The sequence below is a fragment of the Mucor velutinosus genome (genome assembly GCF_035048745.1).
Source record: "Mucor velutinosus strain NIH1002 chromosome Unknown tig00000041, whole genome shotgun sequence".
NCBI classification, from domain to species: domain Eukaryota; kingdom Fungi; phylum Mucoromycota; class Mucoromycetes; order Mucorales; family Mucoraceae; genus Mucor; species Mucor velutinosus.
This window is the reverse complement of record NW_027041905.1, coordinates 4,231,100-4,255,977: the sequence shown is the minus strand read 5'-3', so window position 1 is coordinate 4,255,977 and position 24,878 is coordinate 4,231,100. Positions and strand designations below refer to the sequence as shown.

Below are 24,878 nucleotides of genomic sequence, written 5' to 3'. Positions count from 1 at the left end.
AGAGCAATCAATGAGAATCAAGGCACCTATTATAAAGTATCATAGGAACCTCACATGTAAAACCGAAACGGAACCAATAAAATGGATTGTGGTTTCTGGAACATGAATACATCTGTTGGTGCGTTCCCTTTGAACAGCCGCTTGCATTATCCCTTTCCATTGCATTGGAGCTTTGGAAGCAATTTATGGAAACGAAAAGTCTGAAATTTAATGTTTAGATCTCACATCACACCATGGTACAGACTATTCGCTTCGGGTTCGTAAAAAAATAAATTCAAAATAAAACATAAAAGAAAGGAAGGAAAAGAGACATTTAGTAGAGACATCAAGTATGAGAAGAAGTTGTACTTACAGATCATGCCAACTCCCAAAACATGGCAGGATCACCGTACAGGAAATATAGCCTGAATCAATGAAAAGGATATAAGCGAGCAATAAAATCTCTTAAAGTCAATAGCAGCATGAAACCCTCGTATAAGCAGGAAGAAATCCAGGCCGAAGTAAACCATATGTAGTGCCAAGGACCTTGATAACCATGAATTAGCAACGACAGAAATGGGTTCTAAGCAGAGAATGCACCATACATTGAGCCATAAGGATAATGACCACGGGCTAAAAAGCCTCCACTTGAGCAGAGAGTGATAGCAGAGGAAAATCCCTGTGTGGAAGACAGCATGAAAAATGCAAATCCTATGAGACACACTGGGAAGCATTTAGAGCACTTGAGTTATACCAGAGAAGGGTACTCATGAGCATATCGTACATAGACCATCAAGGAAATCTTGAAAGTCTTGAGATGGCTTCATGAGTAGGCAATATTTTTGAGAGCCTTGATAGAGCTGCATATGACCAGGCAGAATTACCACATACGCCGTGAGAGAAGCACCTTGGGTTATTGATACATGCCAGTGTTACAGACCTGTTTGAGAGCAGCTTGTTTGATGGAGTACTCACCATTCCACAAACCACTGAAAAGAGAAGCAGATTCACCACCAAGAGAGGGCCAGAGAACGCCTTGAAAGACTTGGGATGATACCAATACAACCTTGATTGCCTTCGTTGAAACCTTGAAACGCCTTTTTTGATACATCAGTGGAACAGATATGTTTGGAAACAGCTTGTTTGATAGAGTACTTACCATTAAACCACCTCAATGGGAGAACACCTTACCATCTAGAATAGACGAGTAGATGAAACATCTATTGTAAGCCATCTAAAGACATATCTGATATAGATCCAATTATGAATGAATGAATGAAAAAGAGAGTGAAAAAGAGAGAGAGAGAAGGAGGAAATATTGAAAAGCTAGTCTATGTATAATCTATAGATCACTGTTTGATGGAATCAATTGCGCAAGCCCTGGGACTTGCCAAAAGTACTGGATTGAAGAACGAATCAATTTTGAATGCTATCATCTAGACAATCAACAAGCATACTATAACGATGATGCTTTAATGCAGCTTGCTGTGACGCAGACTAATAATGAGCTTGACTATCGATGCTTTGGCTTATTCCATACGCCGCTTGAGCTATCAATGTTGCAATTTTTAGATCGACAACATGTATGCAAGATTATCTGATATGATTACGTAGGGATGATGTCTTTTTCTTCTCTTTTCTTTCAACACTTCTTTCCTATTCATGCTTGAAATTACATTATCCTTGTGCCATCTGATGATGATAACAATTGAGTGAAGAAGGCAATGATGAAATGCTGGCGATGAAATATGGTCATTCCAGATGATACTTACCATGCACACTTAACAGAGAAACGCAAAATCATGTACCCCTGAGCGGAGTTGATATGTCAAATTACTACCATATTTGGAAATTTTGCTATTGCACTTTATATTTGCACTTTATTTAAGTGTATAAAATGCAATGCAGGCTTATTTGAGATGGGTATAGATAAGTTTGTAAATACAGTCTATTAACGTATAAAAAAAAGACTTGAGGCGGTATCACATTTGTTCACAAATCCTCGTCAAGCAATCCCTCTTCAATCATGCGATAAAGTCGACTTGGACCATCGCTGTCGTCTCCGTTACTATCATAGTGTTCGTCATCATTCTCTCCATTTTCATCCTCATCCTCATCTTCGTCGCTATTTCTTCTCAGTCGATGCACCCTACTAATTCTAGATAAGGCAGCAATCATATTTCGCGTGATATAAATATCTGTGCCTAAGGTTTGAGTATTCTCTCGGTTCAAGGAAACAATAGCTTGCTCTTCATACATGTGAGATGATGCTGAATACGAGTTTGGGTTGTTTGGCTCTTTGCTTTTGAGCGTTGTATGAGGTTTTGAGGTGGGCGTGAATATTTTGGTAGTTGAATCGATTCCTGACACTGCAAGAATAGGTAGAGTGGGATGCCCTTTTGCTACATTGACAATATCTTGGTCCGCTTGTAAAATTTGTAATATTTTGGCTGTCTTCTTGTCCCATATAAATAGATAGCCACCATCACTACCTGATACAATGTACTCGTCATTTGGCCCAAAAAAGTCGACATCTTTGATAGTCTGCAAACTCTTTTTGTCAATGCCTTGAAAAACCATACATGATAGAACCACTCACCTCAATGTTGCAATGTCCCATGTACTTTACGCGTGGCTTCACTACACCAACATCAGCTTCTACAGGCTTCTGTGCACTCTCTCGTAAAACGGCTAATTCCTCTAAATCCAGATCTGAATCATCGCTGTCATCGCCTATGCTGTTGCCTCTATATATATCCATAATTTGCCTACTCATGATACGAGTGTATAAAGATACTTCGTCTTCTGTCATTTCTTCGTCTTCATCCTCCTCTTCCTCCATGTCCTCATCCTCCTCATTTGATGTGAGCGATGATGTGGAGGAGGAGCTCGTACTTGCCTCTGACTCCCCAATGCCCTCCGTTATCTTCCTCATGAAGAAGTCTTCAATTTCATCTGGACTGTAGAGCGTAATGTACATTAATCGCTCCCAAGGCCAGCCTGATATCCCGTTTTCTTCAATTTCGATCTCTTCATTAGTTAAAGCGCCTTCACGAACAGCAGCATGCTGCCAATCAATAATGAAAAGCTGCATCATTGCCAAATAAGTGCCATCTATCTGAGAAAGGTTGGAAGTATCCGCCATCGTAGTAGATGAAGAAGAAGAGGAGGAGCTGGCCACTTCTGCTGCTTGTTTAAATGTGTCCATTGCCTTGTTGGCATAATCCAGCGCTTTATCCAATACTGCTTGTCTATTATGATTTGCAATCGTCTCATGTCCACCTCGTAAGGTCCAGTAGCCTATAGCCAAGCACCAATAGGCTTGCCATGTCTTTGTTGGTAAAACTAGTGCCTCTGCGTCTTCCATCTTTTTCTGAATCTGTGTCAATTCATGTGCGAAAAAGTACCTCGACCAAGCCGCCTCTGGATCTTCCACCTCGTTTGTATACCAAGTGTCTCTCCTTGTTCTCAGCTTGCACACAAGATGCGCTTCCATCATATAAACACATGCTACGCCAATACGACCATCCAAATCCATGATGCTGGGGTGTTTCTCTTGTAAGAGATCATAAAGGCTATCTACTGCGCTTGATGCCAGGCCAGATTCCATAAACGAGACAATATTCTCCCAGGCTTCCTTCTTTTGCTGTAGTAGATCAACAGCATCCGAAGAAGGCGAATTGTCAGATGCTGTTTTATTTCTAGTGTGGCTGGTGGAAGTATTGGTTGAAATGGAAGATTGAATGGTATCGTCATTGATGTTGAACAGATAAATGCCGTCGGATGACCAGCTGCCTAACAGTTCGTATCCATTGGTATCGCTAAACTTGCATGCTGTGATATGCTTGTCGGGTCGATTCAATCCATCAATGGTAGGCGAGAACCGCTTGATGCATTTCAGTTTGTCCATCATCTGGTGGCTGCTGCTGCTGCTGGTAGAGAAAGACACATTACTGCTGTTCGTCATTCGCCTGTCGTGCAAATAGATGTAATCGTTCATGCCAGCCACAGCAAAATAGTGCGGAAACAGTTTACTAATCGTCATGCTGTTCAATTCAATGTTGTATCGACCATAGTTGACTATTGGACTTGGGCAGCCACGGCGAGCATCTTTACTGTCAGGAAGTGGGTGCTGTCGAGCTGGCTTGCTTTGCGCTGTAATAAACGATCTTACATTGTGCGGCGAGCACAGATGCGGTGTTCGTCTATCGAAATGTCTAACAGTGCCTGATCAAGAGGGAAGTTTTCAGTAACTGAATGCCGTTGTAAACTGCTCAACTCACCATCTTGCGAACAGGACATAAATTCATACGGGTTGTCCTCGAACACACAAATCCTCTTTAGTTGATCGCTATGACACACATACATGGAATCGAGCTGCTTCTCAGGATTCGTCAAGTCAAATATACGGATCTCTGAATCACCAGCACCCGAAACGATGATATTGTCTGATGTTTGTGGCATGAATTTAGCTGTAAAGATGTTTGCTCGGTGTCCTTTTGTTGAATGATCAGATTTTCTGTCTCTTTCAATCGCACTATGCATTGGCTACCTGTATCAATGGTTGTCTGTAATTCGTAGTTCTCAAAAGTTAGGTAGACGTTAAGTTTTGTATCGTCAGATCCAGTCAATAATTTATCGCCTGCTGATGACCAACTACGCCTCTCTACATTAGCCTCTGGATGCGTTTGCTTGTTCATGCGTATACACTCACTCTAATGTGTTGACACACCCAGTGTGTCCAGGTAATTCCCTCTCCAATGTCAAATTTGACATAATGTATTGGTCTGCATATATCTGTTTGTCTGTTTGTTGATAAAGGATGTCAGCATCAGTTGATTTTTGCTTGAAGGTGTCATGTTTAGATCCTACCAAATAATCTAGTTGAACCATACTGTCGTCGTTGTCGTAAGTGTCTTTGTATTCCGAGTGACATTTTAAAGTGTGGTGTTTGATGATGGATAATAAGCAAAAAGGATTCAAAATTGATTGAGAAATGAAAAAGGTATTATATATCAAAGGTGACGCAAACAAGCCGAAATGCCTCTTTTGTGTCATGTCATGGACGTTGCCATTTTCGTAATTTAACCTCTCTTTTTTGGTTCCTCCTTGACACTATTAGATTCGGTCTGTATATAGCATGGCGTTGTTTATCTTAATATAGCATTGCACATCTGTATCAGCGTTGTAAACAGCTCAACAAGCATCTAGCATAACCTCAAGGCTCATTTCATTGCGTAGCTAACACTGCTGTTTTGATTCGTCCAATTTCAAGCTTCGTATCTTGGGTTCCTACAAGTATGATATGTCTAATGCCCACTTTGACTCTGCTACTTGCTTTTCTTGCTCGTTTGATATGTGCCGCATAGTGTTGCTCTATTGCAGAGCAAGGATCTCGAGAGTACTGCGTCCATTGTTACATTAAGCATGCATGAATAAGGCCAACAAGCATCCAATCATCGACTGCAATACCATTGATCTGAGTTCTGGCCCTCAGTGCATCATGTACTCCCACAGCCATCCCACAAAGCTTTCGTCTGAGCAACATGCATCACATTAATTAGAAGACAACATTGTCGGCATCGGAAGCCCCTTTATTTATACATAATTAGTCGATCAGTTTGGCAAATGCCATGGTATTCTTGGAAAAGTAATCCGCAATCACATCAAATCCATCCTCTTCATGATCCAGTTGCTCAAAGAACAAGTCGTGGCGATCAGCATTTGCTTCCTGTGTTCTTCTGATTTCGCTAATCATACGGTGATGAATAGCACATTGGGGACATTCTCGCTCATTATCGCCAATACAACTACAAGGAATGTGTTGGTGTTTGCAATTTTAGGAATAGACTGAAAATGGGACCTACCGTTGATGATAAGAATGTCGACACAAAAAGTGGATAGCAGGAAGATCCAGATTACCCTCACAGCCTGAGCACTTTTGAACTTGGAAGATACGAGCGCTGTACTTCCATGTCAGTTTGACGACCCTTTTTATATGTATTGTTCTGTCATTACCTGGTTTGCAATTCTTCAATCTCTTTTCTGCGTTTCTCGGTTTCTGCGCGATAACTTTCTATCAACTCTTCATTCTATAAGAGAGCAGATTAGTACACAGTCGTACAATAAGCAATTGAAAACTTACTTGCTTCAATTCAGCATGCTCATGCTCAATCTTTTTACCAATGTATTCTTTGAGTAAACCAATGGTCGCTACATTGGATCTTGATAAAGCCTGTACAACCTGGATAGGAGGCAGTAAATCCTTTTCATCGATATGCTTCATGACAGAGGCTAATTCCTCAGTCGACTTGGCCATGACTTCAGGCGTAGATGAAAAGTATGTCAGCACCATAGGGTATAACGAAGAGTCTTTGGGTCTACATGATGTCATTAGTAAGGCTATTCACGGAATCAAAAAGTGAACACTCACCCGTATTTTCTGACACCTTCAATCACACGATCTGTATTGCCCTTGTCCATCCAATAACGCAAAATATCCGTATACATGCCCGTCTTTTCATACAGATACACAATACCCTCATCAAATTGCTTCAGTTGACAGAGCACCAATGCTTGGTTGGTATCGTAATGAACAGACTCATCATGCAACAATGTCAATGCCTTTTGTCGGAATTCGCGCTTGCGTTTCTGTCTCTCACGAGCTGAAGTAGGTTCCTTGATATCATCCATCAAATACAGTTCCAACAAGGTATTCCAAATCGTCTTGCGTTCCTCTTGCTCTTGCAAAGACCAATGGCGCAACCCGTTGACAATAGTGGCGTTGTCAGAGACAGGAGATGCTACGCCGGCAGTTGTTGATGTAGTTGGTGATGAGCTGCTGTTGTTGGCAGTGCCCCATAGTTTCTCAAACACTGATTCCAAGAATGTGGTGAGGTAGTTTGGACGATCTACAAAAGCAGGCATGAATTTGCGTGGAGAGGGTGGAGAGTAGCTCAAGCGGCCACTGGCATGTTTGGTCTGCGCCAGTCTGCTCAGTGTGGGTGTTTGTGAGCTACTGTTGTTGTGCAACGTCGAACTGTTTTCGCTAAAGATGGATGAACTGTCTCCTGCTAAAGGGCCACCGAAAGGTAGATTGGAGAGGGCTCTGGTATTGTCGCTAGGAGCAGGAGACTTGGGATCTGTCGGTGTAGACGGCTTGTGGATGGTAGCTAACGGAAGCGTACCCGTGCAGAGTTCGATTAATAGCTGTGTTGTTTCGTCGGGTAAATGACTCAACAAGGTCTTGCTATACTTTTGAAGGTTCTTGTCGGCTTCGTATGGACCCAGTTTCTTGATGTAGGCCAATGCCGTGTCATACTTTTTCATGTCCTCAATCACAATATCCAGATACATATCATGTTCCTGAAACTTTTCGGCTAAGTAGATGGCATGTTCAAAGTAGCCAGCTTGTCGACACACGCTGATGGCTGTCTCCAAATCAAACTTCAGGTCTGTATCGGTTTTGATGAATTGATCCAAGCGAGAAACATCCTTCAGTTTCGTGTAGCAATTCAGTAGCAGTGTTGTATGATCTGCGTTTGCTAGTCCTTTGGCGTGTAACTCATGAAGATAGCTGGTCAGATTATAGATGCGCTGTGCATCCAGAAACTAAGGCGCATACTCTGGTCAGCATCTTGGCAGTGGGTGGATTGGGCAAACTTACCTTTCGAATCACATAGGATGGCTCCAATTGTCCAATTGTTCGTATGTACTGCTCCATGGATCCATCGTAATCACCCTTGTTATACAGGTGATCACCGTACTTTTTGAAAATCTCGGATATACTGGTATCGTCATACTTTTGCATATGAGCCAGGTTGATAGCCAACACATACAAGTTCAGTTTGAACAGAATCTCGAGCTTTGTGGGCGTGTCTTTTTCATCCAAATGATACAACTATCAACTCTGCTATTAGTTATCTAGCATACTCACCTTTGGTATACCCAACTTACTTTGCCATCCATGCCCACAACCCAGATCGAATTCCACTCGCAAAATATGCCTCGAATGCCACCCAAAAACGTACCCACATAGGCAACAAACTTGTTGGCTGTATCGAAAATAGCAATCTTTGTGAGCTCGTTTGATGATGTTCTTTTGGGATTAAAATTGAGAGAAGCACGAGCACCACTGGGTAAATTAGCAGATGTTGTTACAGGAGGAGACACTATGACCAGGTAGCTTGATTTGAACCAAGTCAGTGATGATTTGGGTGTATCATATGCAAAACAAGGTCCTCTGCCCGTGGGGTCATACAAGTAAATAGCCTCATCACGGCCCACCACCATTTCCTGCTGATCATTCATGACAGCACATCCCAACCCACAGCCCTGTTCATCCAATATGGTGACCGCAGGCTTTACTGCTGTTGTGTTATAGGACATGATGTTGCTGGTTGTCACAATGAATAGAATGGTGGATTTCGTTTGCTCTCTGAATCCAAGCCCAGTGATAGGCTCCTCTCCCTCGTAGATCACTTTCTGTTTGGTGGTCTTGTCTTTGGAGAGATCACCACGAATCAATATAACCACGCCGTTTGCTAAACCGATAGCCAGTTGAGACATGTTTTCTAGAATGGCAAATGTGGATACTGGATAGGTCTTTCCGCCATGCTGTATTTTGATGGTACGAAGCAATGTGGGTACAATGATATCATCCGCTCCTTCGATAGGCTTCAAGGAATCCAAATCCCAAAATTTGACCACTGGAATACCTGATACAGCATCATCTTCCTATGGCTCCTTCGTTCAGTCATACTATCCACGCCCTGATCCATCTTTTACATCACTTACTCCAACAGTAACAAGGACGTTCTTTTGTTTCAACTGTTTCATGTGAGTTACTCGGCCACCGTCATATGCAATAAACTTTTGGGTCTTGAAGGAGCGGTCTACAATGTAAACATGACCTGCCGAATGTAAAATAGTGTGTTAAGGTAATATGATGTCGTTCGAGATGTCAGTAGCTATGATCTATTTGTTTAAAAAAGGATATCAGACAATACGATATGGCCGCGACCAGTAGTGAATACTGAAATATCTTGCTTCTATTCCATTCATCAGCTATTGAAACACGGTCATGTCATCAGTGCAAAATCTACCTGGAATACAGCAGGCGTCTTTCCTTTTTCTATAGGATCTGTAGCTTGTTGCTTATCAAAGAAATTAAACTGTCTCCACTGTGCCAAAGACATCTTTTTTTTTATTATTTATATTTAGTTCAAAAGAGAAAAGGAAAGGGAATTAACATGTTGCTTTACAAAAGATATGTTTCATTTGAGCCATTTAAGCACCGCGCATTGATGTGCCGTGCCTTGTGCACTAGTAAAAGTAATTTGGCATTAGAGGATAGCAAAAGGGATTGGAGTTTTGATACAGCGGCTGGTTTTGCAGTGGAGTAGAGTAATAGGGCTGCTGCAGATACATCAGTTGCCTCGTATATGGGTCATTATAGACACTGTTCAGATACATGGAAGTGTAGGGATAATATCCATAATAGTTTCTGTTCCACCTATACTACATGTAATGCTCATGTGTAAATTCTATACAGATCCCCAGTCTATATGGCTCATGTACATACCTGTTGTAGAGCATCATAGATAGGCGTACTAACACCTCCTAGTATGCCATAGTTGTTGAAATACTGCTGCCAATATGGATCATACATGTAGCTCTGGTTGAGACCCATGAGAAATTTTGTGTTTATATTTATGAAAAAAGAACGAAAAAAAGCGGCAGAGTAGCATGATATTTGATCATATATAGATTTGTTTTGTTGTATATTCCACATATGATGTTATCTAATTTAGAAGGTTGATGTAATACCATCCATGCAAAAGTTAATTATACTGGTGTTGTCAGTTGAAACGTACTGTTTTATAAACAAGGATAATGTTCAGATCACATTACGCCTAACAAGATGCTGTAGAAGTCATTGAAAAAAATCAAATACGTATTTTCTGGTAGATCGTCAGTTTTGCGAGTAGTCAGCTGAAATTCGTCATGTTTTAATGCCTCTTTTCTTATTATTGTTGTGTATGAATTAAACTTCAAATTGTCACTTCAATGAGCCTATGAATCATAAAACCACTGTAAGCTCTATAGTTCCGTAGAATAAGCCTGCTATATACTTGATAATGTAGGAATACATACCTTGAAGTTTGCATTCATCGCCCCATAAACTAGTAAATAATGCGGATTCACCCAAAATTGCCATTATCAGTCTTACAACAATTAGATGCATGATGCCACATCTTTGAAGAAGGTCTTTGACAATTTTGCTTACCAGGCTTTAAAGGATAGGAAATGAGGACAATAATTGCGTACATTCTATCAAAAGCCTTTGGATTGAGGCTTTCAATAAAGCTGCGACCGATAAGCATTTCGATGAAGTTCATAGACTGCCAGATAACTGATGAATAAGGAAAAATTAGCAATACAAAGAGCAACACGTTTGGACACCATGAAGATTAATTCTGATGACTATTCTACTGTAAGGATTAAGTTTGCTAGCTTTCATAAGCTCAACCTGTTAATTGTTGAAAGTATTGTTTCAATTGATAAGGTGCTCCAGATAAAATAGTCTAGTCGCAACCACTTGGTCTAATAATATTGACTTGTCATGCTGCGAAGGCTCAAAGTTGTGCTTCGCTTTTTATTGGCAAAGGACAACAGCTTTTCCACGGCAAGTTGTACTGATTAAACTTTGCTCCCCTGTGTTTGCTCTACAAAATGAGTCGTCGTTTGAGCACCTACAATGCTTCCTTTAAAATCAGGTTTTCGAACCCCAAATTGGAATGTACGGTAGCAAAAACACGCTTTCCTTCATAACAGCACAGAAACATCCATGTGATGAACAAGTCTATGAAATAAATTCAGGACATTGTATAGCTCATGCTGGCACACAAAAAGAGCTTTATATGCGCCACTGTAGCAAAAGTTAGCTATGAGCGATTGAGTTTGGACAATTTGGCTGGGGCTGATCTTTTTGGCAGTGTAGATCCCTGAAGCCATCTAAACACGATTTCACTACAATCCCCTGGTATCGAATCTTGTATTACGGAATTTGTAGATATCATGAATCTCTAATCGCTCGAATTTGATCCAAAATTTGGTTGTCTGCTTCCCCAATTGTGCTGACACCGACTCATCCTGTTCGGTTTCAGTCATTTTTTCTCCATAAATATGAGTGTTTAGCATTGTTGTGGATAGAAGACCTTTAGTTCTACGGCTCGATATGGCATCTCTATTATGGACAACCATCAAAAGTGTCCTGCTAACCTGGTAAACATCTCGTTCAATCTGAGCAAGTTGTTAGATCCAAACTTGCATAATATCATTAATGCTCAAATTGTGAAATTACTGTATTCGCGCATTTCAAAAAGAAAGACCTGAGCCATAGGATCAGAATAAAAAAAACATCTGTCACTTAGAAACTATGTGTTAAGCACAAAAAAAATAAAAGGATTATTATTTGTAGCTTATAAAAAATGTTTGATATTATAAAAACAAGAAAAGGTTTATTTGAGTAAGATCAGACACAAAAACTAAATATTTATTGATGAAGACAAGAGTTATCCTATTTATACTAAATTCTGGATGCCAAAATAGCAATTTAACTTCTACAACACTTATCACATCTGGTGAACCTCAGCATCTAGATAGCTGAGATGCACTTCAATTCTCATAGTAGCTTGTCCATGTTGTTGCACAACACAGACATATCTACCCATCAAGAATACCTTAATCTTTATAGACAGTTATAGCCCTTTTGGCACAACACTATGTTCCATACAATGCAGAGCATCAGGGTTCATCAAGCAGAAGTGTAGTTTACTTACTTCTTTGGCAGCGCAACATACTACGCCTTGTTTTTAGGCCAAATCCTGTCCAAAATTAGCCATTTTGAAGCACGAATAGCTCATGCTACAAAGCGTTCTGTGCGCTCGGAATAGCACCAAACGGCTTTCCTTCGATACGCCTTACTTACTGACGCTTTATCTCAATTTTTTTTTGGGTCATCGCAAATTCATGAAAATTCTCATTTTTTGACGAGTATTAGCAAGGGAAAATTCTTGAAAATCACAAGATCGCGTTTATCGCCCCGAAAATAAAGACTTTTTCTATGATACATATTAGAGCAAATTGATCATAAAGATGGAATGCAACATCGGAAACTATTTCTATGAGACTTGTATATGCTAAATCCTGACATATTCACAGAAAACCTGTTTTCATATTCTTGCAAGTTGCTCGTTATTTTCAGTCAAAAAGCTGAATATAATCAGTACCATTCGATGCGGCTTCTTTAGTCCTCTAAGGACGTATTAGAAAGCTGGGTGCCATTACGACAGTTTTCATAGCCAAATTTGGCAAAAACTTTTAAGAGATGTCAGATCAAGTCAAGTTTGAACACGAAGATACCCACTGCACAATTTCAAATTGAATTGCCGCAGTTACGGCTGCCACTGCAGAGAAATGAGGCCAAATATACTGGCCGTGATGCCGGATAGGGCCCCCTCTCATTTTTCCATATTCCTGTTTTTTTCCCCATTTTTGCAAAACGCGTTTAGTATCAAATCATGGTGGTTTTGGAAACCGTTTGATTGCTAATAACACTCTAGCTTCTGATAGCTCTGTCTTGTTGTACTGTTGGAAGAACTTGATACTTCTTCTTTCAAGTGGAATATGCTAGGTACCATTCAATAACGAGCATTATTGGAAGATGTAGAATCAACGCTAAAAGAATTTTTTATTAGGGTTTGATGATTCTTTTTGACTGTTTGATGCGGGTGTTGCTCCCATCACCTCTCTGCTAATGGCGTTCGTTCTATGGTTTTTTCTATAGTGCCGGTGTTGCTGCTGCTGCTGCTGCTACTGCTAATCTGGTCTTTCCTGGTCTACTGTACTTGCTGCATGCTCGTTCTCTGGTCTGTCTCCGGTGATTGCCCATACTCTTTTGGTCTATCTGTTGCTGTGGTAAGTAGTAAGTATCTTCTTTTTTCTTCTGGTCGCAATGATATAAAACTTCTTTGAACGCTTATATTATTGCTTCCTTTCTCGTGATAATGCATTCATGATGTTTGCCTTGTTGCGCTTTTTTCTTCTTTTTCTTTTGTTGGTAGTGTTTCCTCTGTAGCTTTACATGAAACAACATTAGTCATTATGTTGTATCGCCAACTTATAATGCAACTGTTGCTTTTGCAATTGTGCGTATTTGTGTCATGTTGCTTTACATCCGACTAATACTTCCATGCGCGTTGCTTATGTATGCATTTCTCTTGCAACAGCAACGAGCTTTTTTAAACTTCTTTGATGTTGTGTTTGTTATGCTTTTCTTTGACTCGCTTCGTGTGAGTGTCTCTTTTTGTCTACATACTACTATACTCGTATAGTAATATGTTCTTTTCTTTCTTTTATTAAGTTTATGTTTCTTTGAAGCATACCTTTTTTACGTTGTGTGGATGTGCCTATCGCTGAAGCTCAACAGGTCTTTATCCAAGAGTAGGACGCAGATAGGCTGCCTCCACTTAGTTATCGCCACTTACTTTGGTGATGATTGAGTGCCTCTCAATGCCAGAATATAAAGCTAGGTGGTGTAAGTAAGGCATGCTTTAGCACCCGAGGGAAATTTGATAAGAGTTATAGCTATATTGCTATATATAGCGGAGCTTTAAATTTGTCTCACATCAAAACGCTGTAGGATAAAAAGGGTGTATAAAAGCTAGGGTGTAATCCGGATAATAGATAGGCCGTGGGGGGTATAGGACGCAGGTAGGGATAGGGTGCATAGGTGTAGGTAGATACAGGATGCATAGGGTGTAGGTAGATCTAGGGAGTATAGGGAGTAGGGTGGTATATAGAATGTAGAGGAGTAATGGGTGTCAAATTTTAAGTTTTATTCATGCAGAATTATTTTCTGATCTGGCAAGTCCAATTTTTTTTAGCAAATATTTATACTCTTTTGTAGCATGCATATTCCGTGTTGGAAATATCTTTTAGAAGACGCTCTGCTACGTCCAAATCCGAGGTGAGCACCTTCATTTGTTGTTGCTGCCAATTGTCAATATCCACGAGATATACAATTTCACCAATTGTTTTATAACACCTCGTATAAAAGTGTACACCATCAAAACTAGTCGAGTAGATTCTACCGTGCAGTTTATATTTTACGCTCTGCGAAACGTGGATGTATGTTGGCATATAGACATTGTTTCCGGCTGTTCTGCCAAGGACAAAGTTTGCACCATCTTGTACGAACATGAACTTAGGAAACTGATTATCTTGAGGTAATGATCTGAATGATGTAGAGATTCCATCACATCCTGGAGCGTTGCATCTTCCTTTTTGGTGTTCCTCGAGCACCTTCTCTCTGAACAAGTCATTGAATTTCGTATCCAGTGCCGCTTCATTGAAAACCCCACGGCAATCTCTCAATTCATTAATGACGTTTGTCGGGAGCATGTAGATAAATGAGAAAAAGTCATCTCTCGCATACGCATGCGCTTTTTCCACAGAGCAAGGCACTTTTCTTTCACATTGCAACGATGGAAATGTGCAAACCTTGCTGGCAAAGACACTCGACAAACGCTCCAATGCCATGCTCACCAAATCAAGAGTATCACCCTGACGACCTTTTGGGAATGACTTAACCAGCTGACGAACACCAGAGACAAGCTTGTATTCTGTCATATTCCAAACAAAGTGCTTCACAGTAGAAGTAGCAGCACGGATACCAGAAGGTGATTGCTGAGAATATAATTCAAAAGCATTCATGAGAAGACAACCATAGGCGTTGTTTTCATCAGCGAAAGACATCATATCCACAAATGGAAGGACAGCATTGAACAGAAGCTCAAAAAACGCATCGATGAAGCAGGAGTTACTTTCGTTTGACACAATGTAGGTGGGAACGGGCAGAGATGGTTCTGGATGGTTATTTTGATAATCTTTCACGAGCCACTGATATTTCTGCAAGAGAGATGTTCTTTTTTGTGGCGACAGGAAGCCAGCAGCGGTAGATGGGCCGTTCTCAAGCGAAGGTTGAACTGCTTGCAATAGGTTCAATTGCTACTGATGCCAAAATATCAGGGAGCATTGGGGGAGAGGAAAGATCTATTATAGTAGCAGATGTGGACTTTTAAATGCTTTGTATAATAGGATCAATGTGCTTGTCATTACTTGCAAGACAGGGTAAGTTCGAGGAAGACGAAGACAACGAGAAATCAGGATCAGCTGGTGCTCTCATCTTAGATGCAGTAGGCTCAGACTTGGTCTTCATTATTGGCGAAGAGGAAGATACAAGATCAATAACAGACGATTCGAAGCTCTCATCAGAGTTGACAACAACATCTTCGACAGAAACACCAGCACCTAATTATTTTTGATATGTTACAACATGAGCAAGTAAAAACCACTTAAAGTATCCGTACCTTTAAACATATCCTTAATGTCGTTTTCTAGATTTTCGGTTCTATGATATCTGTCGTCTACTTCATCGTTTTCACCATCACTATCTGAGAGTAGTTCAAGGAAGAATCTCTCATCGCTGATATTGCCATCTGCAATGTCATCAATCTTTAGACAATTCCTTTTTCATCAGTGACTTGCATCTGAAGATCATGCTTGATACGCCAGGCTGTAACCACCATTGCAGCCACTTTTTGCTATTGGGAAATTTAGAGAGAATCTCTTGGCCGGTACGGTAGAATTCAATTGAATTGCTGGTTGCACGGAAGCGATGAACTAGCTTCAAAAACAGATCAATATCATCTGGCTTGACAACTTGATGATTGTTAGACAGCCGTCTGACTGACTGCATCCAATGCATATAGCAACCTTTCAAAAAGGGCAATGCGTTGTGCTGCTTGACATCAAAAACCTCCTTAAGAGCTAGTATGAACCCTTTGCGTTGTGCAGCTGAGAAATCCACGATGGCTCCCAAAAACTGCTCTAGCTTGATGTCGAACTTTCTAAACAAGGCAACAAAATACTGCTTGAAAACTTGAGCGCTGTTGCTTTTGATTATCGCTTGATAAAAGACGACATGCTTTTGGAGTTGCTCGATGTATATGACACTTGAGCAAAGATAACACCCCTTTGGGACGGCCTTGAATGTAACATCTGTTGCGATGGGTTGGTCGGCAAAAGGCAGATTGCGTTGAGGCATTTCTGGTGAGGAAAAGCTTACAAAAAACTTGCTAGGGAGAATTTGGGCTGAATCCATAAAGTGTGGATACTTCACATCAAGATCTTGGAAAGCAGCTACAGCATCTTCTTTTGTAGTATACAGATCCTGTTGGATCTTTGATCTTCGGATCTCATACTTTGTACGTCCATGATTAGCCATCAAATTGTTAATTTTTCTGACACTTTTCGTAATTTCACCAGTATAGGGATCAATGCCAGAAATGGCAGCAGCAGCAGTAATTTTTGGTCTTGTTTTTACCATCTTGTTAAGCTCCCTCTTTTCGTATCTATCGAGATGGAGCGAATTGTAAATGGTGTGTGTGTGTGCTTCTTCGTTTCTGTTATTTCTTGACGCATTGTTACGGTACTGCCTCTGTCTTCACTGCGAGAGTCATTTACAAGGAAGGTAAAAGTTACAGGAACATCACAAGGAACCTTCTCCAATGGCGCCTTACAATATGGGCATTCAAACCTTTTGGAGTAGCCATAACTGTCTTTTTCCTTGGTGGGTGACCGTTGATCTTTGACCCCTTCAGGTCTCTTGCATTGCAAGCTTAAACATCGTAAAGCAAACCAAATAATAATATGAATAGAGACGTAGAAGATACATTTTAATTCTAATTTCGAATAAAGAAGGATACTAATAACAGTATTTTATCTGCTTTTTGACCCATTTTTTACTGCAGATCTTTCATTTAACATGATTTGTGCCTGCACTAGATAGATACAACAATTTAAATTCTTCGATATTCAATAGCAAGATAAGGTACAGTTGTTTAATTTGATATCGACTACACAGTTTCATGTGAGGGATGCCTATTATTAAATTTATTGCGTGGCAAAAGTTATTTAATGAATACAGCAGTTCATTGATGACTAGGTCCTCTCAGTGGCATCTCTACTGTCTTCAGATTTTATGATAATATGCAGTTGCTCGTTGTGCAGCGCTTCAATGAGTAAGGAAATGAAGCTCATGTTTCAAAAAAATTAGTCTGCTTGCAAAGCATGATAAGCAGATGATAAAGTTTCCGTGATTCATGCAATAGCGATACGCAGTTTCTTTCATCATCCATTGCATCATCGAACGAACCTCTACAGTGCAGGATCTGTTTGCAAGTCTTCTTTGCAACATAATGTGAAATATGTATTGCAACTTAATTCCCCTGCTTTCATGACCTCATTTGCAACGATGCAGATTCACAAATCACTTGTTGGGTAGCAATCAATGGTAGATCTTATTGTCATAGAGTCACTCATAGCATATATCTCTGCCAAGTAGCATCACTCACACTTTAAAAAAGTACTACATGTGTGATGAAATTAAATAACTATGTGCATTTCAGCATTTTATTCATATAACAACCATCAATTTGAACATTTACTAGAAGAGATGCGTTTCCAGATGTGCAGCATTTCATTACATCTTGGCTCCCATAAAAGCTCCAACTTTCATTGCTTGTCGAACGCCAAGATCGAGCATAATCTCCTCGCTTCCGCCTATTTCAATTGCTATTAGTAAAACTAGACGTGAAAAAAAGTAGAATAAAGATGTACTAATTACCTGGAATCGAATACGCTGTCAGAAAAGATAGGTGCAAGTTTAAATCAGTAAAGGGTGTTGAATAGACAAATGTAACACTGTAATATCTACCTCTGACCTCTCTGTATAATCTTTCAATCTTTTCACCTTGCCCACCACGAGTGTACGACAATCCACCAAATATTTGGGCGGCCTCACGAGCACAGTATTCAAATGTCTGTGTCGATTGAGCTTTGCACAAAGCAATCGGGCCACCCAAGCGAATAGGCAGCAATTGAGGGGGCAGCTTGCTAGCTTGGTAGGTCAGGATCTCCATCCAAGCATGAGTGGCCTCTACTTGTCTTATCATATGTGCAATCTTGTTTCGAATTACAGGATGATCAATAAGCTTTTTTCCAAATGTCTTTCGTTTGTTGGCATACTAACATTTCAATCAGCATGTTAATTACATAACGGCAATCACTTACAACACCTGTTCTATTTACCTTGATTGACTCTTCAATGCAAACTCTTGCAAATCGATTGGCCTGAATGACTATCCCCAATCGTTCTGATGAAAAATTCCACATAATATACTTGAAGCCCTTGTTCTCTTTACCCACAAGGTTTTCTTTGGGCACTTTCACATCTTCAAATGTAATGTAGGCAGTTCCAGATGGCCAGACACCACTGCACTTCATTTGTCGAGTACCTAAACGAAATTAGATGTCAATGCGGATCTTTGATACTTCTGATAACGATACGTACTAACGCCAGGCATGTCACGCTCAACTAAAAGAAAAGAGATACCACCAAAGCCAGGTTGGCCAGTTCGAACAGCTACACAAAAGTAGTCTGCAAATACGCCATTGGTAATCCATTTCTTTTCACCGTTTAGCAAGTAGTGGTCGCCCATATCTTTAGCCTCTGTTTGGAGGCCTGCAACGTCAGACCCGCCAGAAGGCTCAGTGATTGCCAGACAGATGATCTTTGTTCCAGCCAAGCAATCAGAAACTACCTTTTCCTTTAGGTAATCAGAACCAAAGTGCAAGATTGGAGGAAGGCCAATTCCTATGTTGTGTCCTGTCAATAATACGCACATATAGTATTCATTTGGATGTACATACCTAATCCTCCACACAATGCCCAAAGAACCTAAGGGGCAAATGGTTAGTTTTAATACGAAACCATGGTATAGTGTACCTACACCACCAGAACCACAACGAGAGAGTTCATCAGTGACAATCACAGAATGAAATGCATCCCACTCTTCAAGAGCAATGCCAGCAGGAAGAGGGTATGGAAGATATTTTCCCTCGCTACCAAAGCTCACGACAGCAGCCAAAATGCCTGCTTTGGCAGCCTTGATGAATAACTCACTAGGAATCTGCTTTCATGTCAGTTGATTGTTGCAGTCAACAGATGCATACCAGTGTCAATACACACCTGCTTTGCTTCATCCCACGCATGACAGTTTGGCATAATTTCTTTCTCAACAAACTCGCGCATGTATTTGCGTACAGCACGATGAGAATCATTATAAAAGGGGCTCTGCCAGTCTTGATACCACATGGGATCGCCAAAAGGAACCATATCGCCAAATGTTTCGCCCATAATCAACGGATTGTTTTCTGATGAAGGCTTTTCTTGCTCATCCAACTCTTCAGTGGTTGTGATTTCTTCTTGCTCACTGTCTGTGGCATCGCTCATCTGTCCGATTTCGTATTTTGCAGCTACGTTTTGTAACACACTGGCGTTGTGATATGCATCAAATTGCTTGGACGCGTCAGTACCAGCAACTTTGAGCAAGACCTTTTTGCCTCCTGTTCTACTTGTCAGTCAAATCAACTCCAAACGTCAGAGTAACAGCTTATGTTACCTGGATGCTCCTGTAGAAAGTGGGTTACATCGTACACTTTGCCGTGAATGACAATCCAACTATGACACTTGTCAATGATTACGCAATACATGATGGTACATCTGTGTTACATTTACCAATCTGTATCAACTCTGTGCTTTGCAACTTCTTCAATAGTGAATTTGGACATGCTTACGAAAGAAAAGTTTAAAGAGAGAGAGAGAAAGAGAGAGATACCAAGCAATTCACATCAAGAGAAGAACACACGCAATTTATCTCATTTAGCTCTGTTTGTTTGTTTCCATGCATGACATATCGTCGAATGACTTGTACTTTCATGTGTCAGACAAACATCCATGTGGATATTTTCGTCTATCTCACTATGATTTGGATGCCTAGGATGTGGCCATGCGTGGTGTTGAGATAGACAGCTTCCTTCCGGATAAGAATTCTCATCTTGTTTCCATGACGACAGTTCTCAAAAGTGTGAAACATAGGCCAAATGCTTACTCAGTGAATGATGCGCACAAAATACCGGATATTCTTATACGATTCTCTCATTAATACAATCCATGCGATAGTTTGCCCCGTATAAAGTTACGCCCTTCTTGTATTGTTGTTTACATGCTCACTATCTATTTCGTGTCGCAAGCTCACGTGTACGCAATTTCATGCAAACACAGTTCAGGAGTTTGAGTGAGATTAACTTAAATGGCAGATCGACATAATAATCAGGAGAAACGCTATCGATTATTTTTGATGGGTGTTTTTCGCATGATTGCGACTCCTCAAACTCATCTTGGAACAATGAAAGCAGGATCCCCTCCTCACTCCCCCCCCCCAATTCCGGGTAATCATGGCAACAGCCAGAAACCAGGGAAAAAGGGTCCACACTTTAGTATCATGATGTAGTGTTGAAAAAGACAAATTAAAATTTATTCAAAATAAAGCAAACAGAGAGAGAGAGAGAGAGAGAGATTGTGTGTGTACAGTAATTACAAGGGAAGGAAAGGGACGAAATTTACAAAAAGGTGAGGATAATACTTAAATAAGATGCTGTCGTTGCTGCTGGTTGGATAAGATATGGCAATGGATGAGATGGTGTCCTTTCTGTTCGCAGAGAGCGCAAATGGACATGATGTTGTCATCAAACAAGTCTTCTTCCTGTTCCTCCTCCTCATCTTCTTCGGGTATAGGCGTGTCTAATTTGTCTCTAAAGGACCATCGATGACTGATATCAGTGATGATGTGTGTCGCATTGTTGTTGCTCTTCATTTGGAACTTGATGCCTTTGAGTTCAGTGGCCAGTAAGCTGTTGTTTTGCCGTTCTTTTCTGAGCGATTCCACAAGATCGATCTCTTTGGACATTTTATCTTGTAGCACCATCTCTAAAGTGTCTATGTCGTGTAATAGCAATTTGACCTGATCGTGATGTGATTTCATCATGGCGTTTTGCTCCTCTTGCATCTTTTTGCGCTCCAAATCCCAGAGTTGCCTGGACTTGGATGTGCTCTTTTCCAATCCTGACAGTGTTGCTTCGTACGATTCAATGGCTTCTAAACCGGCTTTTCGTAGATCATTTTGCTCTAGCAGCAGATCCTGCACTTTTCTTTTTTCGTCGTCTAATGTTGCTGTCATTTGCTGTATTTTCTGGCTATGAATATCTTCTAATATCTCTATGCTATCCATGCTAGCCTTTTTGATCTGCACAATGGTGTCTTCCAACTGCTCGATATGCTCATTCTTCTTCTTTTCCATCAAGGAGGCGGCTTGTTTCAATTCGCTGTTCTCTTGCTCCAGTGCTTTGATTCTGGATATTAGATCAATATTGTGATTGACTTTAGTTGGTAAAGGAGGAGGTGCATCGATTGTGAAAGAAGGAGGCTTTTTTGATTTGAGTTGATGATGTGGTGTAGACGGTCTATTGATCAGATGCAAATGCTGTTGTTGCTTGATGACTTTGATAGCTAATATGAATAATCCTGTCTTGGGAGGACAAACAAAGTAGCGTTTACTATTCAGAGATATTAATTAATTGTGTGTGCACCGGGAAAAAAGAGCTAATAAAAACGTGTTATTCTACTTTACCCATCAACAGACCCATCATTTTTGCCTAAACCAACAGTGTCTAATTCAATACCAGCCCAAGTACCTGCCTTGAACTTTGTAGCGCCAATAAATCGTACTATGCCATGATGCGAGTTGACCTGAACTCTATCACCAATATGAAGTTGATCTTGTATGAATTGCTGTTGATTATGCTCCGCAATGTGTGTTGGCGTTGAATGGGATGCCAATGGTCGTCGTGAATCTGACCATGTCTTGCTTGACATGTTGGGATGAATGTGAAAGGAGTGGAAAGGAAGCAAAAGGAAAGTGAGAAAGAGAGAGAAAGAGAGAGAGAGAGAGAGAGAGAGAGAGAAATTAAAAAAAAAGGGTCGATAAAATATAGTTTAAAAATGGGAACTCTAATTGATTCACTATTTTTCATCTTAAAAAGAAAAAGAGTGGAATATAAGGAGAATAAGCAACAGCAAATGGTTTATTCGGGGGGATCTTGTGTTAATCTTCATTTGTTAAAATACCTATGAAAATCAACCTTATTTTAGGGTATAAAGGGAGCCAGTCAGTTGTAAATGGGCTGTTGAATCAGGTTTCAAAGCAACAACGTTTTTATTATTTAGGCACCAAGATGGTGCTTTGACTGGTGGATCAAACACATGCAAGTGGTTCGTGATACTAATGCGGTACTACTCTCTGTGAGTTTCAACAATTGCATTCTTGATTCAAGAAGCTTTTCATTATTCATTTAGAACAAAGAATATGTAGGCTCGCTCTAAATAGACTAGCAAGCAAGACAATCAATGTTACACTGCAAACGCTCTTACTGTTCCACGTTTTTAGAGTTTCTTTGCATTTAAATGATTTAAATTGGACATTTGAGGTATTCCTAATGGTTGGTTCATTTAACAAACTTGTTTTCTCTCAACTACAAAGAAATGAGGGTCTGTGTTCCCATCATTGGAGACAATGAACCATTTTATTATGAATAATGACCTGACATTCTTACGAGCCATCATCTTACTGTTTGTGAGCATATGCCAACATTGGAATGTATATGACTCAAACCTTTGAATAGAAGCGCTTGTTCAGAGAACACACATGGCCATTAACATTAACATTATGAAGCGAACTTGGCAGCGTGAGTCCAGCATGATGTATGGAACAAAATCAGAATTCGAGTCTTTTTTTTTTTTCGTACGAGATTGAAGAGCATGCCGTTGAGGTAGGATTCTAGATCGAGTGTCCTGCAGATACTGAGTCTTATAAATCCATCAGGAACACACTTTGTATCAGTGTTTCGGGGATAGAGTGATTAGGCAACATGGGGCATTTGATTGAGCCAGCTGCAGGACGGAATCCTACTGACTTGACCATAAGCATCGCCTCGGTCTGTAAATAAAGAAGACACCGATGAGCGAATCTTGTTCATCTGCATTGAATGAGGCGCATTGTTGCTCCAATTCATGGCTCTGATGCCGTTGAAAGGCCCGACCAAGGACATGGCCACTTACAATCCACCAAGAAAATTTTTATTTAAAAAGCAGATATGACTCTTTGAAAGCATGTTTCTCTTTTTTTCCCTCTCTTTCCTTATCTTTCAATTAAACCATACACGATTTCTTTGGACATATTAAAAAACACATATTATTCCGTCATGTCAAGTCGAACGTCTGCTACTACCAATGTCACAATCCTCAAGCAAAAGACGGGTGGCATTCCATCTGTGATGGTGCATGCGAGCAGCGTCAACAGCAGCGCAAGTAGTAAACAGCCCACTTTATCAAAGAATACGAGTACCCAAGTTAAGGTTTTAAAGAGTAATAAGAGATCGCAACACAACAAACAGCAACACCAGCAAGAACAGAAACCGCAACAAAAGTCTAGGAAATCAGCATCCAATGTTAATAACAATAATGTCGTGAAGAAAGCTTGCGTATCTGCACCGACTACCCCACAACAAAGAAGAACCGTCTTACCAGCAAAGGCTAGAAGAGTTGAGCGTAGAAAGGAAATTGTATCCATGACAGAGGCCATCAAAGTCGAGCTGGATACTCCCTCATCCACAGAGTCTGATGATTCATCCTCATCATCTACATCTCACTCTTCCCCTGGAGGCGGCGGGGGCGGCAAAAAGGCTGGAAAGAAGAACCATGGTCATAGTAACAAACAGCAGAAAAAGGTGATGCCTACTATCATTAACGCCACTACTTCCACTACCATTATCTCTGCGGAATCCACTAAAAAGAGGTAAACAATGTATTCCTTTTGATTGTGTCGAGTGCTAGTAAACTCAAATGGTTCCTATATTTGAAAGAGAGCAACAGAGAAATCGTCGTAGGTCAAGTAGTGCCATTGATGTTAGAAAGAGCCATGTTTATGCTGGACCCACATTCAATAATGCCCCTGCTCCCAGTGCTTTGCCTATGCCTGCTTTCTCTCCCACTTTGTTATCTGTGGATCTGATCACTAGCACAACTACCACCCTCACTGCGGCGAATGGAAAGGATGATCTTCAACGACACTCTCAAGATTTGATGAATCTTTTGTCACCCAAACCTCATCATCGTGAATTTGATAGTGATTTATCCGAAATCCAAAGAGGATTGCGATCCATGCTGAAGATTTAAACCGCCACGCTGGATTTTTTTTTTGTCTCCATGCTCACATCTTTACAACATCGATATACCCTTTCTCCTTATCATCTGTATATGTCTCGCCATTGATGTTGTAAAGAATGGATTCTTTTTTTTTTTTTTTTTTTTTTTTTTTCCAACACATTATCCCCCTTCTTCTCCCCTTCCTCCCCTCCCCAAACACACACATGCACAACTTATCATTTGTTATTGTATTATTCTGTTTCGTTTCTTTTTTTTTTTGCTTACACTGCATAATTTGGTCGTGTTGATCAAAGGAAAATCTCATCCGCTTATATGTTTAAGGATGCCATATTTCGTTTATTACCTGTATTATATTCACATTAGTTTTCTATATAATAACTTTCCCTTCTCTTTCTCCCAATCTCTATTCTCGCTAATCATGACAAAGCAAATCACGTATATCAACAAGAAATCAGACAAGAAACAGTGATCAATAACAAGGTGATAATTCTTACTTTAGCCCCTCCCCCCTTCTTCCCTTTATATTCAGCCCATTTACAAATACACTGCACCAACACACATCACATTTCATCTAACACACTCTCCCCTCGCAAATAAATTAAAAAAAATCTAAATTAATGCATTTTCAGCTGTTTTCCTATTGTCCCGA

At 40.3% G+C, this 24,878-nt stretch overlaps 6 protein-coding genes across 6 annotated transcripts; 1 reads left to right on the top strand and 5 right to left on the bottom strand.

Annotated features, from left to right (window-relative positions):
- Positions 1-1,971: 1,971 nt before the first annotated feature.
- Positions 1,972-4,915, bottom strand: TAF9 (Transcription initiation factor TFIID subunit 9; the record flags this gene model as incomplete). Its single annotated transcript, XM_064820987.1, has 6 exons — positions 1,972-2,523; positions 2,579-4,206; positions 4,263-4,475; positions 4,532-4,635; positions 4,694-4,784; positions 4,852-4,915. 6 exons carry the CDS (start codon positions 4,913-4,915, stop codon positions 1,972-1,974), a joined length of 2,652 nt encoding a protein of 883 aa, XP_064684907.1.
- A 672-nt stretch (positions 4,916-5,587) lies between these two features.
- ATC70_001592 (uncharacterized protein) lies at positions 5,588-9,670 on the bottom strand (the record flags this gene model as incomplete). The annotated part of the gene is made up of 8 exons (XM_064820986.1): positions 5,588-5,789; positions 5,847-5,942; positions 5,998-6,071; positions 6,125-6,359; positions 6,413-7,590; positions 7,646-7,879; positions 7,936-8,715; positions 9,563-9,670. 8 exons carry the CDS (start codon positions 9,668-9,670, stop codon positions 5,588-5,590), a joined length of 2,907 nt encoding a protein of 968 aa, XP_064684906.1.
- Positions 9,671-13,935: 4,265 nt separating this feature from the next.
- DRS2_2 (aminophospholipid translocase) lies at positions 13,936-16,432 on the bottom strand (the record flags this gene model as incomplete). Its single annotated transcript, XM_064820985.1, has 4 exons — positions 13,936-15,029; positions 15,163-15,354; positions 15,414-15,558; positions 15,614-16,432. The coding sequence occupies 4 exons, from the start codon at positions 16,430-16,432 to the stop codon at positions 13,936-13,938; spliced, it is 2,250 nt and encodes a 749-aa protein (XP_064684905.1).
- Positions 16,433-17,587: 1,155 nt separating this feature from the next.
- Positions 17,588-19,737, bottom strand: ATC70_001590 (uncharacterized protein; the record flags this gene model as incomplete). Its single annotated transcript, XM_064820984.1, has 9 exons — positions 17,588-17,667; positions 17,732-18,131; positions 18,196-18,401; positions 18,458-18,760; positions 18,817-18,844; positions 18,897-19,076; positions 19,136-19,512; positions 19,569-19,627; positions 19,685-19,737. The coding sequence occupies 9 exons, from the start codon at positions 19,735-19,737 to the stop codon at positions 17,588-17,590; spliced, it is 1,686 nt and encodes a 561-aa protein (XP_064684904.1).
- An 854-nt stretch (positions 19,738-20,591) lies between these two features.
- ATC70_001589 (uncharacterized protein) lies at positions 20,592-21,880 on the bottom strand (the record flags this gene model as incomplete). The annotated part of the gene is made up of 2 exons (XM_064820983.1): positions 20,592-21,561; positions 21,636-21,880. 2 exons carry the CDS (start codon positions 21,878-21,880, stop codon positions 20,592-20,594), a joined length of 1,215 nt encoding a protein of 404 aa, XP_064684903.1.
- Positions 21,881-23,265: 1,385 nt separating this feature from the next.
- ATC70_001588 (uncharacterized protein) lies at positions 23,266-24,238 on the top strand (the record flags this gene model as incomplete). The annotated part of the gene is made up of 2 exons (XM_064820982.1): positions 23,266-23,858; positions 23,926-24,238. 2 exons carry the CDS (start codon positions 23,266-23,268, stop codon positions 24,236-24,238), a joined length of 906 nt encoding a protein of 301 aa, XP_064684902.1.
- Between the last annotated feature and the right edge of the window lie 640 nt (positions 24,239-24,878).